This window comes from Micromys minutus (genome assembly GCF_963924665.1).
Source record: "Micromys minutus genome assembly, chromosome: 20".
NCBI classification, from domain to species: Eukaryota; Metazoa; Chordata; class Mammalia; order Rodentia; family Muridae; genus Micromys; species Micromys minutus.
In genome coordinates, this window is record NC_137955.1 from 15,981,303 (window position 1) to 15,998,440 (window position 17,138).

At 42.8% G+C, this 17,138-nt stretch overlaps 1 protein-coding gene across 1 annotated transcript in view; it reads right to left on the bottom strand.

Annotated features, from left to right (window-relative positions):
• Nucleotides 1-5,315: 5,315 nt before the first annotated feature.
• ITGA2 (integrin subunit alpha 2) overlaps nucleotides 5,316-17,138 on the bottom strand; it is a gene marked incomplete at both ends in the record, with an annotated part of 87,954 nt that continues 76,131 nt past the window's right edge. Inside the window, 6 exons of the mRNA XM_080933907.1 lie at nucleotides 5,316-5,396; nucleotides 6,234-6,350; nucleotides 8,686-8,775; nucleotides 11,797-11,910; nucleotides 14,017-14,121; nucleotides 15,963-16,073. Of these exons, the coding sequence (XP_080790033.1) occupies nucleotides 5,316-5,396; nucleotides 6,234-6,350; nucleotides 8,686-8,775; nucleotides 11,797-11,910; nucleotides 14,017-14,121; nucleotides 15,963-16,073 (618 nt within the window). The remainder of the gene's footprint in view (nucleotides 5,397-6,233; nucleotides 6,351-8,685; nucleotides 8,776-11,796; nucleotides 11,911-14,016; nucleotides 14,122-15,962; nucleotides 16,074-17,138) is intronic.

The window sequence follows — 17,138 nt, forward strand, 5'->3', positions numbered from 1 at the left end:
TTGGTCCTCCTGAGATGTATGTACCCTGCTTCTTCTCTTTGTTTCAGTCTCTGAATGTTATTTCTATGGAGAGCCTTCACAGACTGCCCTGCATAAAAGTAGAATCCCACCCATTTACTCTGTCTCATATTTTGTTACCTGATACTACCTGAAGTACTACATCAGTGGTTTATCACCACCGTTAGCCTCAACTACATGAGATCAAGGGCTATTCTACCAAAGTGCCTAACCAGTTCATGACTGTATAGTGTGTACTCAAATATTTATTGAATGAATACTGTGCTGTTGGTTTCACATACTTTGTCTCAAATGAAACACAGCTGAAATATAAGTTGTACCACATACAGATGTGAAAAAGCATCTGGTTAAATGTAAGTGGACAAGCTTAGCTATTGGAGACGACCGTGTGTTGTAATTAGTTGAACCATCCAACAGAGGGCAGTAGATTCAGGGCTATAATTAGGACTGACTTAAATCCTACATTGACTTTAATCAAAGAGTTCTGTTTAGTGTGGGCATTCTGTGAGGCTAGAGTGGACTTTAAGTGTGAGCTAATGTTTAATTGATTAATGATTAATCAATTAATTAATCTTTAATTGCTATCTTATTTAAAACTTAAAGGTTACAATAGGGTTAGGGACAGACTGAGAAGTGTTTATGGTTTTTTATTCTAATACAGAATAAATAAAAGGAATTACCTTTTACATGTGAGTAAATATAAAATTACACAGTGACCTTTCTGGGACAAGATGATGACTTTGATAAAAGATTTCAAGGCCAGTATGGAGAAACAGACATGAAGCTCCACCCTGATCAATTAGCCATTTGCACTTAACACCTGTTGGGAAATGGGACATTAACAGCGTGTCCTTCAGTGTATCAACCAAACTGTAGGGCAAACCCCATGGTGGGAACCCATGCATAGAGTCCTCTCTCTTTTCTGCTTTTTATTTTTATTTTGAGTTGGTTAATTAGGAGGCAGGGAGGATCTGGGAAGAATTAGGTGAGGGGAAAGAATACCTTGAAAATACTTTGTACGCAACTTTTTTAAATATAAAAAAAAATGTATTTCTGTAGAGGAAAAAATAAAAACACACCCCCCAAACCAGAAAACTTAAAAACAAAACCTTTTTTTTTTTTCTCCAGCATTGTATCTTAAAGACAGTTCCAGTTTTTCCTTTTGTTTTGTTTGGTTTGGGTGGGAGTCCTGGGGAGATGTCTTAGCTGCATCCCTGCTCTGACTACGCAGTCTGCCCTGCACGCAGTGATGGCAGTCAGTATGTCGAGCTGTAGGTCTTCAATGTATGCATCTAAGTGTCTTCAGTTTTCTTAAACATTTAGTCCACCCACTTAACATTCAAATGGTTTAATGGCTTCGCAGGCTGCAGCACAGCAGATGCTTTCATTTCCTGTGAGAACAGAAACCTTCGCCACTGCTAGCCTGAGTTGTCTAGAATCGATTCTGAATGCGTGCCAAAGCAAAAGGAGTCCCTCCGGCATTCTGAAACGTGTAACGTTGCAGTAAAAACCCAAGGAGAGAGCAGCTTACTGTCAAACAATTTTAATATTTAACAACAGGGTATGAGAGGATGGTTTACAGTTAAATAAGACGTTTCTGTCTGGTTCTTGGCTTTTATTTATGTCAATTACTATCATTTGATTGTTTTTAAGTCAAAACACTTCAAGTTGGTGTACTAGCAAATACACCCATCTTATATCTTTTGGTGGAGAGAAAAATGACAAAACACATTTAATTAAACCCAGCAAAGGTTACATCTTACCAAGATTACTCATCACATGAGAGGGAAATAGGACAGTTTCCTCTTTAAAAAACAGTTCTAATACAGTTGTGCGATATATACATTTACATTTTGGCTTCATTTGCCAAAATCAAGTACAAACAATACAATCTATATAATTTACACAATGACTTTGTCTTTATACTTTAAAGTTCAAAGTAGTAAATATTGTTCTTCCAACTTTCCCCCAAGTTTATCTCTTGCCTCTGGGTGTTTACTCTTTCCTTCTGCTGACCTTGAGCTTCCTGAATGTTTGTGAAGGGTGTGTCCTAGGAGACTGTGTGTGTGTAGAAGTGTTCTTTGTGTACAGGGAGATAGAAGAGGGAGCTCAGCTGAGAATCCTGCCTTCTGTTTAATGAAATCTTAATGAGATTTTCACATGCCAGGTTAAGCCATGTATCAGGATAGGTACGGTATAACATCACACTTTTAAGTTTAGAATAATCAGTTAGGTGACTATCATAAATTGGCCTTAGATGTCTTCACTCTTCTCAGTTAAAAAGGCAAGTTTCACTGCCGTATAAAAATAGCACTGCTAACCGGAAAGGCATCTATCTGTCCAGTTAGACATTCAGATGTGCTGCTAAAATGAGTGGTGTGTAACTAGTCCAGTTTCTTTATTACTCTCTCACCGTGTGGCTATGTATAAGGCTGTGTGGTAGCCATGCAAGAAGCAATTCAGGGTTTTGTGATATGCCATTTATGAAATGTCTATTTTACCCCTACATCTTTGAATCCCGTAGTTGACTTAAAGGCATATTTGAATGGACCGCATAATTTCCTCTCAGACACCACCTACCCCACCCCCCAATAATTTCTAAACATTCATCTTTGCTTAAAATTCCTTGAAAAATACAGGAGCCATTTGGTAAAACCTGGGGATGGTTGATAGTGTGAAGATCACGGAAGGACCCGGAGAGACATGGCTGCTTAGAACCTTAGAAAGCGTGCGGCAGCCCCTTTCCTCCTAAAACTGCTTCAAAAGGACAATACTGCTCAGAAACCCAGTGGGTGGGGCAAGAAATGGGTTACAGGATTGTGTCTAAATCTTAGTTGTAACCCAGCACACATACACAAGTATGCAATAAATTACCATGCTGTGTGAAATATTCTCTAGAAACCTAATGACTGGTTTCTTCACCCTTTAAATTGTCCGTTAGAATGGCAGGGCTGTTAAAAGAATCCAGATCACCAGGTAACTAAGAGTACCAAGCTGGTTTTGCTGTACCTCCCTGACACTTACAGCCAATATTTTTTCCTTGTTTATTTGGCTTTACCAAGGCTGAAGTGAGCCATTAAATGGTTCCAGTAGCTCTGAACTGCCATCCAGGGGCCTGGCACGAGGGTGGTCAGGGCCATCCATCCACAGATGGACAAGTTGTGTTTCCTCTGACATCTCTAGGTCTTATTCTTGGAGGCCATAGAACAGGAAATCCTAACGGGTGTCTTTTAAGATTGAGTCACTGCCCACCCCTAAGCCTGACTTCCTCTCTCATAAGAGGACAATGAAGTTCCTAGAGGTTAGGGACCATGCCAAAGCTTTTCACATAGAGTGTGTGACAGTGAACACACTGAAACTCTTCTTCCCACTCTCTGCTAGAGACTATAGTCTCAGGAATGAGCAAGTGGTCGCAAAGGACCACTCCTCCCTGGAATGCAGTCTGTTTATATCACAAGGACCGAGAGCTTGTCAAAATGCAGGCTGTTAGGCCTTCTGTCAGCCCAGTTTCACGAGTTGGGATGAGCAGTTGTGGCCCCCTGAATCAAGCACAGAGGATGCTCCTGCTAAATTAGTGATTCCTGCTGCTGCTCTGGCTTACAAATCCTGAGCCTTTCCATTGACTTACTTACTTATTTTTTAAATAACAGCAACAGCTACAAATTCAGGTGTCCTTTAGTTACTTGTTTAGCAGCAAATGAAAATCGCTCACTAAGGCTAAGGAGTGTAAAATCACACAGGTGTGTGAACAGGACATTCTCAGCCCAACACTTGGGGTAGAGAGTGTGTGCGTGGATGGGTTGGTATCCATGCTGTCTAAGATGTGAGTGGTAGGTAAAGGAGTGTGGGTACCTGCTAAAGAGAAAGGCAGGCCACAGGGGGCTCCTGTCATAAAGGCAGCAGGAAAGGGGAGTGGTTAGGGAGGCAGCTTGCAAAAGAAATTGCTTATCTCTGGCAAATATCTCTCCTAGACAGTTTATCAAAAGAGAACTCTTGTGGTTCCTAAAAGGGAAGAGAGCCCCACCCCTTCCTTTGGCAAGAATGGCCACCAGCAGACAGACTATAGATTTGTTATAGGTTACAAGTGATATAGGTTACAATTTTGGTGCCTTAGTTCTTAAATCTACCCCATCTTAACGTTTGGAAGTTTTGTAAGTAGGTGGTATATTTATCTGCGCGTGCGCGCGCGTGCGTACACACACACACACATACACATGCACACGCACACACACACATACACATGCGCACACACACACACACACACACACACACACACACACACACACATACACACACACCACATGCTTCTCTTGGTTATTCAAGCATTTCAAGCATGTTCATCGTAAGATAGGACTCGGATGAGGCAGAAATGGCTGAAGGAAAGCACATATTTTATCGACTTCATTTCTTGAAAGACGCTGCTGAGCAGGCCCTCTACCATTAGCCAAGCCGCAGCTGTCAGGCCTTCTTCTGCTTTACACAGGGTGTCCCTAAATTGTCTAGGATATCCTTGATCTCACTCTACAGCTCAGGGAGACCTCAGACTTCAAGTCCTGTCTCGGCTTCCTGAGTTGCAACTGAGATTACTGTCCTGTAATAGCAGGACTTTAAAAAAAAAAAAAAAACTTAATAAATAAAATTACCACTTAAAAATATTGTGTGTGACAACCTTTCATGAGCAGCATAAACTGAAAAACAATCTATGCTGGTTTTCTGTCTTGTCAACAAACATTCATATTCATTATACTATTAATACAGTTATACGTCTGCAGAAAGTACTCGTATATTTATACATATACATATATACATACATATAAATATTTAATCTATTATGTCACTATGTCAATTATATGTGTTTAATATATATGCTATATTGATAATATATAACATATATATTATGTATAATACACACACCAGGTACTTTCCACTTTTGTTGTTACTGTTCATCAAAAAGAGCATTCCCCATTCACTTTCCCAAACTAAGTTTGAAAAACGTTTCCATTTTCTTGAAGGTTTGTCATGCCTAGAGCCTCCCATCTTCCTGATAAAAGGTAAACACTGGACTAGTAGGTCTAAAGATGACTTTTGTCCTTTCTGTGGTGTCTTTGGTCTTTCTACCCCTAACCATCACCCACAGTTTTTGTCATCCCCAACTGACCAGCAGAAATTCTAAAATGATCAGGCTAGTTTACCTATTCGGTTATTTAAAAGTGGACTTTTAAAGAAATCCAGTCACCACCCCCTCGCACCCTAGCGGGGATTCCGCTAGCCCCCACACAGTGGTGTCCATCGATGGTTTAGCTGTTGAGTTCTGTGGTCTCATCCACCTCGTCTGGATTTTGGCCCATTTTTTTATATTGTCTTTTGAAGAAGCCAAGCTGTAAGATGATAACATAACCTGTTACCAGCTTGTAACTACAGTTATCCTGGTTTGATTGTTACCTAACATGCACTCGTACCACACTGTGCCCAGAAAACAAAGGAATAACATTCCCATGTGGGGCCATTCAGCAGGTGCCCTTGAGCTGCTTTGCCCCCACTTCCCTGCAGCCCATCCAGAGGGCCTGGAGGTTTTGGGAGATGTGCACAGGTACTGACTAATGTCTTTACACCCATGTGTTGGTGAACTTTATGTCCAGAGAGTTAGGTTTCATTTTGTGTGAAATTGAATTCCTGTCATGCTTTTTATTTGCAGCTGAACAAAATGTTCAGGGTGCTGAAAAACAATGTCCTTATTGGTTTTCAAAAAGACTTGAGTCAGAAAGCACAGTCAGTCTTGTATTTCTTTTCTCAATGGTAAGAGGTACCGTGATGCTTTCTTTGTATATGCCCGGCCAAGGGAATGGCCCTGTTAGAGTAAGTGTGTCACTGTGGGAGTGAGCTTTAAGGCCCTCATCCCAGCTTCCTGGAAGTCAGTCTTGCACTCACTAGCAGCCTTCAGGTGAAGATGTAGAGCTCTCAGCTCCTCCTGCACCATGTCTGCCTAGATGCTGCCATGTTCCCACTTTGATGATAACAGACTGGACCTCTGAACCTGTAAGCCAGCCCCAAATATATGCTGCCATTTATAAGAGGCAACTCAGTCATGGTTTCTGCTCACAGCAGTAAAACCATAACTAAGACAGGTACTATGCCATATTTGCGTTGGTATTTTGTAAGGAATTCAAAACAGGAACCTTCAGGAATGTTGCATATTAGACATTAAGTTTTCTTACCTTCCACAAACCTGCAACCATAGCCAACAGCAAAAGGATTCCAGCAATTATGCTTCCTATGATAACCCCTGTTGGGACTTCTGCTTTCTCTGTGGGTTTCATTATCGTGAGGGGAATCTGCAAATGAATACATGCTCCAAACTGAGTTCTCTATTTATCAGAAAAGCGAAATGGCCCAGTGCAACTCAGGAATTTATAAATGCACTCCACAGTTGTAGAGACGAGTTGTAACTTGTCCTGGTGCCATTCCTTCCTCAAGCACCACACAAAGCACATTGAGAGAAAACCTGAGAACTCAGGTAAACACAGCCTTTCTCACTCTCTTCTCCCGCCACATTAGTGTCTTAGGACTAAGCTTAGTGGAAGCTGTCAGATGCTTTGTTTAAAGTAGGCACCTCAGTTTCTGGTGTGTATTTCTGTGACCAAAGCACCCTAGAATTGGGCAAAGCCTAGCCTCCTCCAACCCTTCCTCCCCTCATTCAATAACCCTGCATTGGCTTTTAAAATACTGATTTCAGTCTCATTCAAGTTTGCTATAAGACCCAGGAAAAGTAGAATGGCCATCTTAGGGGTGAGGTTGGCATTTTCAGTGGTCACATTGTCCTTGAGCACATTTATGGCTCTCTGCCCATGTCCCCTGGTGATCTTTGTGGCAGTGGCATGCAATGGCAGCCCCAGGGACTTGAACAGTAACACTTTACATTCCTTTTCTTAGTTGAGAAAAGGATCTTCGCAGTCTTGAGGGGTTACAGAGCAAAAGGGGACATTAGTTAGTTATTTTATTTACTTGATAGTATGTTAAGCTTCAGTGCCGAGAGAGCTGCTTTTTAATGAGGTATCGAGCAGATTTAATTAATTAATTAATCAACTAATCAATTAATGAGGTATGGAGCAGATTAAAAAGCCACTCTCGGCGATTGTGTTTCCCTTTGCTTTACTGAAAAGCTACAACATTCTGAATGAAATTACTATAAACTCATCTAGTTCACTGCTCTTAGTAGCACGGTCCCAAGGCCATATTTCAGAGCTCTCGAATCCAACTCTTGGTTCTCCCTGCACCTTTGAGCACAATACTTCATGTATCAGACTTCAAAGGAGACCTGGATATCTTCATTTAAGTGTGTGCCAATATATGATTTGGATTCCAAGTATTCCTCAGAAGGTTATCCAGATTTTTGTTTGGATTACAGAATAATTTCACAGACACATGTAGAAGTCAGCCTCTGGTACTAAGAAAGTATTGCCCATAGAAAAACCAAGAAAAGAAAAATCTGATCGATTCATAAAGATAAAACTTTGGATTTTCAGGGAGCATGTGCAAAGGATGCTTTCACGAAGGAAAGACTTCAGCAGAGTGGACATTATCACTCGAATGCTGCATTTTCCTAAGCAGAGCTTTGACAAAAAGGTATATTGCTCTCTCCCATCACTGGGTTCACAGGAGTTTCAGTTTAGAGTCTGCTCTTTCTTTGGCTCCACTTCTGCCTTTCCATGCCCAGCCTCTGCAGAGAGGGTGTAGACTTTGCCAAGGTTCCCAAACCAGAGGCAGAAAAGCAGCCTTTATTGTGTGGATCATTTTTCCTGGGGCAAGAGTGGGACAGCAGTGCTGTGAACTCCACACAGGCATTGAGGGAGGCCCAGAGTTCATGGGGCCCTTGGCTTTCTGACCGTTATGTAGGATGAAGCACTGGACAGAGGCCAACTCTCCAGCTGGCCTTGGGGGCAGAGTCGTGAACTGGTTTCCAGTTCTTAAACAAAAGCCTTGGGAGGAAAATGCTCAGGGCTCTGCCAGCAGATTAGCTGGGCATGGAAATCCTGTTGTATCTAAAAATGGCACATGCTAACCGGAGGCCCACTGCTAAGGAGGGTTGCCCGTGCCAGCTTGTGGAACAGAGAGCCTCTGTCTTCTGTAAAGGGATGCTTCTCCATGCTGCTCCCCCTTTAAATGAAGGGGATATTTGTAGTTCTCTAGAATGCAAGGCAGTGAATGGACATGCCCCTGTCTGGTTATAAAAAATAAGTTTTTAAAAGTATTTAAAATGTCTTATTTACATATACACTTACAGTGTTCTAGATCCCACTCAGGAATTTAGTCAAGATAATGTAGGATTTACGTCTTAGGTCCTGAGGGTTCTCACAGTACAGGATGAGGTGCCAATTCTGTTTTAGGCATAAAATGTCACCATGGTATCCAAACACAAGAGAGCTCCTCTGTTTGTTCCTTTCTGAGGGGATCCTCACTTATAAAAAGCCAGATTTGCAACATGAGAAGCTGGGAGGAAGGCAAGTGTGTCTGGAGACACCATTGCCAGATCTCAAGCTAAGAAAGCCCAGGCCCTGAGCATTTTGGTAAGAGCTTTCTACATGCACACAGATGAGGGCAGTGACTGTCCGTGTTTCACACAATAGAATGCCTGTCACAGGGAGGGACACCGCATACTCACATACTCACCGTGACAGCACTTTCCTCAATCACGAAGAGCTGAGGGTTATGTGTTTCAATCTCTGCTGTTGCTGTCAGCTGCACTGTCTGGAAAGTCGACTGGAATACAGAATTAAAACACTGTGACCTCGCAGCAGTAAGCACAGAAAACCGGGGGATTGGTTAAGACTATCTAGTTCCTGATGCAAAGTCTCAAGAAGAAAATCTAGGCCGGAAGATTAAGCCTTTGCATGCTTGAACTTGCAGCCGGGACCCATCAGAAGTTGCGGAGCAGCCTTTGAAATATGCAGTGATTGGAGCCTGTCCCTGCACATCAAACCAAATCTAGGGTGACACCCAGGCGGGAGCCTCGAAAATACTTCCTTACACTTTTTAAATTTGAAAATGATTCAAACTAAAGGCTTACCAGACCTGTTTTTAAAGTGGAAAAGCTGGTCACCAAGACTTTTTTTTTCTTAATTTAAATGAAGCTTGCTACATAAAAGGAAATTGCACATAATGATCTTTTGCCTGGATCTGATCAAGATACACAATCAAATAGAGAAGCAGCATTTGGGTTTCCTCTTGGGTGCACATGCATCAAGTATCACTATCTCAGAGCATCCCTGAACTTGACAATACAAGCTGATGGCAGAAACCTTGAGCCTGTTGAAATGTTATATCACATTAGGAATGACTTCACATGTCCTAATCTAAGTGTCCTTATCAGAAGGTACAGTCTCTGTGAAAGATGTATAAAAAGGACATACATGTTTGCTGGTACTATGAGGAAGAATATAAAGTAAGTTTACATGTCACCATGGATGTCTTTACAGACAATGAGTCTGCTCAATGGGAACACAAGTGACACAAATGTATCATCATAATTATGTAAGACAGAGCCCAGTGCTCAGGTTTTATAGCCATTCATATGCTCTGGCTATTAGGAGTTCATTGTTCTGGTTACTAGGGTACAGCATCTTCATGAAGTTATTTGCAGACTACACAAGAGCCAGCTAGAGAGAGTACATTTCCAAAATGTGAATGTTTGTTTGCTTTTTGCTGGTCCAGTCTCTGGTTCTTAATTTTCCCAAGAAGGAAGATTGGGTCATCCGTTACCCAAAATGCTGATCTCTTAAACATTATTAGAGGTGAGGCATTAAGAGTATTTATATAGGCTGTGTGCTTGGAGAGATGGCGCAGCCGGTTAGAGTCCTAACTGTTCTTTCAGAGGACTTCAGCTCTATTCCCACCTGCACCTCCAATTACAGAAGATCCAGTTTCCTTTCCTGACCTCCAAGGGCACCTACATGTATGTATTGCACACATATCAATTCATGCAAGCACCACATATAAATGAATACACATTCTTTTAAGTTTTGATCATGGTAGAAATGTAAGTGGAAAGTGACAGCCACGTTCCGGTGCTAGGTTGTACCCCCTGTGGTCGGATGAAGTAATTGTTCTTACAAAGCTAATATGGCAGCTCACACAGAGCTGGCTGGTCTTCCACATACCCGATGTCCTACAGTGTTAACTAGTTGAAGGGGGTGTGCTTCCCAGAGCCAGGGGAGCAAAGGAGCACACTTGTGAGAATTCACCAAGGTTTTCCATACAAAAGGCAGCCAATGCTATTGGGAAGTCTGAGTAATCAGTGTGTGTGTGTGATCCGTATTAGGCTGACACGCACTGCATCACAAAAAGAAATAGCAGAAGTACCGCACAGCGAGCCCCGTACTGGAAATGAGACCCACACCCCAGACTGGATTATCTACTTGGCTGTTAAAATCAATGTAAGTAATGCTTCTCACTGAGTGGGGAGATGTGCTGGGCTTGACACCCAGTAACTCTGAGCAGGGCTTTCATTGATAACAACTGTGACTATTGTGAAAATGGACAAATTCTGTACTGCTTGAGGACCTGGCTTCTGGCAGACAAAGGCTGCCTCAACGCCCAACCGTTAAACTGGTGGGGCTTCAAGGAAACTCCAGAAAACCCAAATACTTTTCGCAGCGCTGGAGTGAAGATATTTTGATGTGCAAAAGTCAGTTTTCTTTCCCTCTTGGCAAAGTTTGTAATAAAAATATTTGCTCTTCAGATCTAAGGAGCCAGGAGCCAACTGGTAAGATGGAACACTAGGTAACAGCAGCCGGGGAGGATGGGTCCAGCACCCTGCGTCACATCTTAGGACACAGCTGTCCCTGAGGCTTCAGAGCCCATGCAATTGACAAGCAAACAAAAGAAGAGAGGATTTCTAACAGGAACCCCAATGCCTCGGTCTCCCCAATGCCCCTGTTCTGTAATGTTTCTCTAAACTTTTTCTTTTCATACCGTATCTTCCCTGAATCTGACTGTGGTTCGACTCTAGGGCAGTTAGGAGGGCACACAATGATTGAATGGGGATCATTGCCAATTTTAAAATAGTGAAAATCAAAGGGACTGAGTATTTAAAAAAAAAAAAAAAAGACAAAAAATATCCACTAAGAGTCACACAGAGCTGGGGCGATCCAGACTAAGATATTTTGTCAACCATCAAAGCCAGCATAGAAGGAAGGAAGGAGTAGCCAGCCATTCAGGCAGCCAGGGTTCCCGAGGCTGAGGCCTGCCTCTTCTCACTACTCCTGCCAGACTAAAACTCCCAATCCCAGTTCCCACTCAACAGAGCTATGGTACACTCACACTTGCTGTCCAGAGAAATAAAGCTAATTGTTTTGGTACTTCCTTTTTTCAATGAGATTGAAGTAGCCTAAGAGCTGTACACTTTTGGGGCTTACTCGATAAGGCTAAACCAGGAAAGTAGAGTGCCTTCCTGTTTTCATAGGGGGAGATGGACCCTCCTCCTGGATTTATCTTCTGCATGACTTAAGATCAATAACACACTTAGCCGAGAACCCAAGGATAGAGACAGGGGCATGACCATCTTGATCCAGCTGTGACTGCAAATAGATAACTGTGGGGATATTGGAAGGGCGACCAAGAAGATGATGTTTAAGGCAAGGACAGCAAAGGCACCTTTGGCACTATTCATGGAGACGCCATGGCTGGAATGCCATCTAAGAGACCTCTGGATGAGCTCTCCAGATGATTCTGAGACAAAGCTAGGAAGGGTGCGCATTAGAAAGGTATCTGGCTTGTACTTACAGCAGCAAAGGTCCTGTTCCAAACTCTGGTAGTCACATTGATAAAGTACTCGGCTTTCATGTGAAGGTCTTTCAGCCAGCAGGTGATGTTACTGCAGGAAGTGGTTCTGCAGTCCTTTCAGATTAGAGTCAACAGGAGAGAGGGGAGGGGGAAGGAGGGGGGGGAGGACAGGAGTTACTTATGCTAAAACTTTAGAAAAAGCTATGCTAAATCTCAGAGCTAGGAAGGACCCCTGGAAACAGGGACTATCAGGTTCTATTACAGTGGTTTGCAAGCTTCCTAATCCTTTGACCCTTTAATACAGTTCCTCATGCTGTGCTGACCCCAAACTATAAAATTATTTTATAACTACTTTTTAACTAATTTGCTTTTATTTTGAAATCATAATGAAAACGTCTGAGTTCTCCAATGGTCTTAGGTGACCCCCATAAAAGGATCATTGGACCCCAAAGGGGTCATGACCCCATAGGTTGGGAACCACTGAGTATTAGTACTTACAACTCTTTTTAAAGAGGTTTTGGTATCATGTTTGAGGATGTAAAGAGAATTGACAGACCTCCCTCCCAGCTAGTTCCTGTTCATATGGATACCCTTGGGGATAACAGATAAATGTGAAAAGATGGGCTCACCTGTTCATCCTACTATTTATGACCATAAAGGCAAAAGGGAGTGACTAACTCATGCTATCAGCTGTTTGTTGATAACAGGTAAAGGCAAGTAAATTATTGAACAGAAAGAACAGGTAGTATAGTTTAATCATTAAACAATGATAATAATGCATTTAGATTAAAATATGTCAGTAAAAGAATCAGTAGTTACTAGGGGACAGGGGAGGGAGGGAGATGTGACTACACAGAATATGGCAGATATCTAGGGTCATTAAGCCCCTCTATGTGCCGCCATAATTGACGGACATGGCTCATCATACATTTTCAAACCCCATAGTGTGAATATTGGAAATTCCAGTCATGAGCCCCAGTATAAACTATGGTTTCAGGCAAGGACATATTAGTATAACTCTGTCACTTGTCACACTTGTGGTAGATGTACCACTCTATCATGGGTTTCAATGGTAGATGAAGCCATGAATATGTGTCAACAGGAGGTTCATGGGAAAGTCTTCTACATCCCACATGATTTTGTTATGAGTTGATTTAAAAATAAAGCTTCTTTGAAAAGAGTTTGTGGGAGCCAGAAAGGTACCACAGTGGGAAAGACTACTTGCAGGCACTAGGACCAGAGTTCAAATCCTCAGCACCCAGATAAAAAACTTCATTTTTATCTTGTGCCTGTAACCCCAGTACAGGGGAGACAGTACAGGGACAAGCAGATCCTGAGAGTTCTCCGGCAATCTAGCCTGGGCAAAATGATGAGGATCCAGTGCAGTGAGAGACTTTGTCTCAGGGTAACATGAAGGAGAGCAATAGAGCCGTGGCGTATGTCAGTCACATGAGGACATGTCCTCATGCTCTGTTGGTGTGCCATACAGCCACACATAGTCACACACCATGCACACGCACACACACACACACACACACACACACACACACACACACACACACACACTTCATACCACATATAGGGGTGGGGGAGAGTCTGCTTAGAGTTTATTGTTTACTTGCCCAGTGACAGAGTCTGTGCCAGGAACCATGCTAAGTGCTACACTAACTCTTCCCCAGAGAGCATGCAGAGATGGGGAACAGAGCACGGAGCTCTGTTTTAAAGTTTAGCATTGGCTCTGTTAACTCTGCTCTGCTCACTGGCCCTGGCCCTTCTGTACCTTCCACTTTCCCTAGGCCCCATTTCACTTCCACGGTACACTACACATGTCCTGTTGATGCTGCAAACTGTCGACCTAAGCCTGAAGACATATTTGCTGTCTGCTAATTCACACTTGCCATTAACACTCTAGAGCAGTGGTTCTTACCCTTCCTAATGCTGTGGCCCTTTAATACAGTTCTTCATGCTGTGGTGACCCCAGTTCTAAAGTGATAGTTTTTGTTGTTACTTCATAACTGTAATTTTCTTACTGTTTTGACTCATAATGCTAATTTCTGATGGTCTTAGGTGACCCCCATGAAAGGGTAATTTGACCCCCAAATGGGTTGCAACCCACAGGTTGAGAACCCCTGATCTAGGGTGTTGGCTGCTGGAGCAAAAGCTACAGTTCCAACAAACACCAGATCAATGAATCTTGGTATCACATTGATCTCTCCTCACCAATTCTTTCATATGCCGGAAGTTTTCACTTTTGAAAGATACAGGAGAGGCCATGTGGGGTAGCTTTAGTGGATTTATTTCTGCTGCGCAGCTGATGTCACCAGCCTACAAAGAAGAACACCACATGAGACTTGGAAAGCAAAGAGGTTGTTGGTTAGTCTTTCAGCCTGCCAGGAAATCCTGCTGACACGCGGGGTGCAGGAGGGGCCCTTAGGCTCCTTTCTCAGGGGCCTAGTGGCCAAATCTTTTGTTCTTCTGTAAGGGCTCAACTATTGCAGTGAGATGATGTGAGCAGATAGGGCAGGCCAGCTTCTCACGGCCTCTCATGATTTCAGTGTGGTTTGTACCTCATAGTTCACTCAGTAAAAGAGTAGTCCCCCCCTTGACCTCCTTCCCCGAACCTAGCAAGATCATCACCAAAGATACCAGACAGTCTTCATCCATCAGCTGATGGGAACAGATGCAGAGAACCATGGACAAATGTTAACGAGCTCGGGGAGTCCTGCTCAGGAGTGGGAGAAAGGATTGGAGGAATTAGAGGGGTCAGGGACATCATAAGAATGTGGTCCACAGAATCAACGGTGAGGGACTCATGGGGAATGTAGAGGTCGGGGAGCCTACAGCGGTCTGATCCAGGTGCTCTGTACATGTTATAGCTGAGCAGAAGTGGGAATTCTAATAGTGGAAACAGAGGCTGTCTCTGACTCCTTTGTCTATTTCTGCGAGCCTTCTCTTCCTACTGGGTTGCCCCGTCCATCCTTGATGTGATTGTATATGTCTGGTCTTTCTGTAGCTTGTTATACCATGTTTGGTTCGTGTCATTGGGAGGTCTTCTCTTTTCTGAGGGGAGGCAGATAGGGGGCATGGATCTGGGGGGTTGGGGGAAATGGGAAGTAGCAAGGAAGGGGAACTGCAGTTGGCATGTAATATATAAGAAAGGAATAAAAAGAAAAACCGTGGTCCCCAAGGTGGCAGTGTAGAAAGACCATGAGACCTTTAAGAGTTGGGTCCCAGTAGAAAATCTACAGGCTAATTAATTGGAAGGATGACCTAAAAGGGGAGTGAAGAATTCACTTTACTTTCTTACTTGGCAGTGTACTCCCATCTTCCCCTTTCTCGTTTACATCAACTACCATGAGACACTCACCAGAGCTGAAATGATGCTGGCATTGCACCTCTGAATCTCAGGAACTAGGGGTTAAATAAACCTCTTTATCTGTAAAGTTTACCTAACCTCAGGCATTTTATTGTAGCAAAGCAAAATGAACTAATACTTTGCTAGTATGGCACTAGATCAATTTGTAGTAAAAATAGGTAGACAGATAGCTAGACAGACAGACAGACAGAGATAACTACTTAGGACTTTAATTCCTTTATGTCTACTATGCACATTACAGAAACACTACTATAAGACCAGCTAGGTGGCTAACTAAAGGTGAGCCAGTGTTAGGCAGTTCGGCTCTGACAGGCACTGTCCCTAGGTCTATGTTGCATGGAAGAAACCCTATGGATTCCAAAGGAAAACACTAGTACCTTATATTCAGATTCCGATTCCATTGACTTGATGTTTCTCTTTAAAAACTAATTGGAGTAATTTAAATGAAGAACTAGGGCTGAGCACTGCTGGCTGAAAGTCTGAGTCCGCGGCTTTAAGACCAGCTCTCTATTAATCACAGCTCTCTAGACCTACTATGTGCCCATAGTAGCTGGAATCTCTCACTTCTCAGTTTTCTCTCCTCACAGGCTCTGAGCAAGTCAAATCATCTCCTACCCAAAACAGATTATAGTTAGTATAATCTGCTTAGTACATATGAGGTTTGATGCTAGTTTGTTGGTATCTGGGATGCATATGTGGTCTCTCTCGTTTTTCAACTTTCAGGTGCAGACATTCACCCTTAAGTCTTGGGTCATTTCTGTCTGTGTGGCTAAGTTGGTACTGTCCTTACCTGGTCTGTTTGTATCCCAGTCAGATACAGGAGTGGGTTCTTTTCCTTGGTGTACTGAGGGATGTGGATGGTTACTGACGCCATGCTCACTGGAGCACTTCCCGCTGTTACCTACGCAGAAAATAACGCGAGGGACAAATGCGATCAGGAAAACCATCCAGGATGCCATGGTTGCTGTCTGTGATGAGGGGAATGGGGAATAGCCACGTGGCTTGGGCCAGGAACCAAACATCACTAAAGATCATGTTTTCACCTGAAGATTAAAGTCCATCAAAAATTCAGTGGCCATGTCCTCCCATGTTGTCTGTGGAGGGAATTAAGTTGGTAGTGTGGAAGGCACTTGATCTAATGGCTCACACTTTCACACTTAAAAATGCTGGTTTTCTTTTCCTATGAATCGATGGAAAATCTCATAAAGCATGTGGTTGCCTTCCTCACTTTCTGAAACACAAACTCTGGATAACAAATCAAGATTCTTTTCCCACTAGAGACGTGAAACTAAACTTCAGAGGTGAAGATGTGTCATGGACTAGTGAAAATGCAGACACAGAATGCTTATTGACTCGGAGGCGGGTGGGTTCCTATTTACATTCTAAAGGTTCTATAGCATTTTTTCTAGCTGTTTTCTCATAACTTTTTTTCCTCTCTTTCTTAATCATATTCTGTGGCCCAGACAGGCTTTAAACATATGCAATCTCATCTCAGCTCCCCATGTTCTGGGATTTCAATGTGTTTCTGTGAATTTCTCTAAGTAACTGGTCCCAATCTTTAGATTAATAGTTATTTATTTGTACTTGCAGTTATGGTATATTGAATCCACTCAAAGCACTTTACATGCTACCTACTACGCCATACAAAAGCTATGTTTGGACCATATTGATGAAGGTTACAAACAGGACTAGTCTCCAAGCACAAAGCAGTGTCACAGACATCTCCCCCATGGAAACACTGCTGCAGTGATGTCTTGTTGAGTAATCGTGAGCATTTGCTTTGAGATACATATCATTTCTCCCTTACCCAGGACAGACAGCTGAACACAAATCTCTCAACTTATCTGTCATCTACCTCAGGGTTCTCAAAGTGTGACCCCCAAGCCAGCAGCCTCTGCAGCATTGTGTGGGCTCCTTAGAAGCTCACTTCCAGGTTCACCACAGACCTTCTGAGTCAGACACTCAC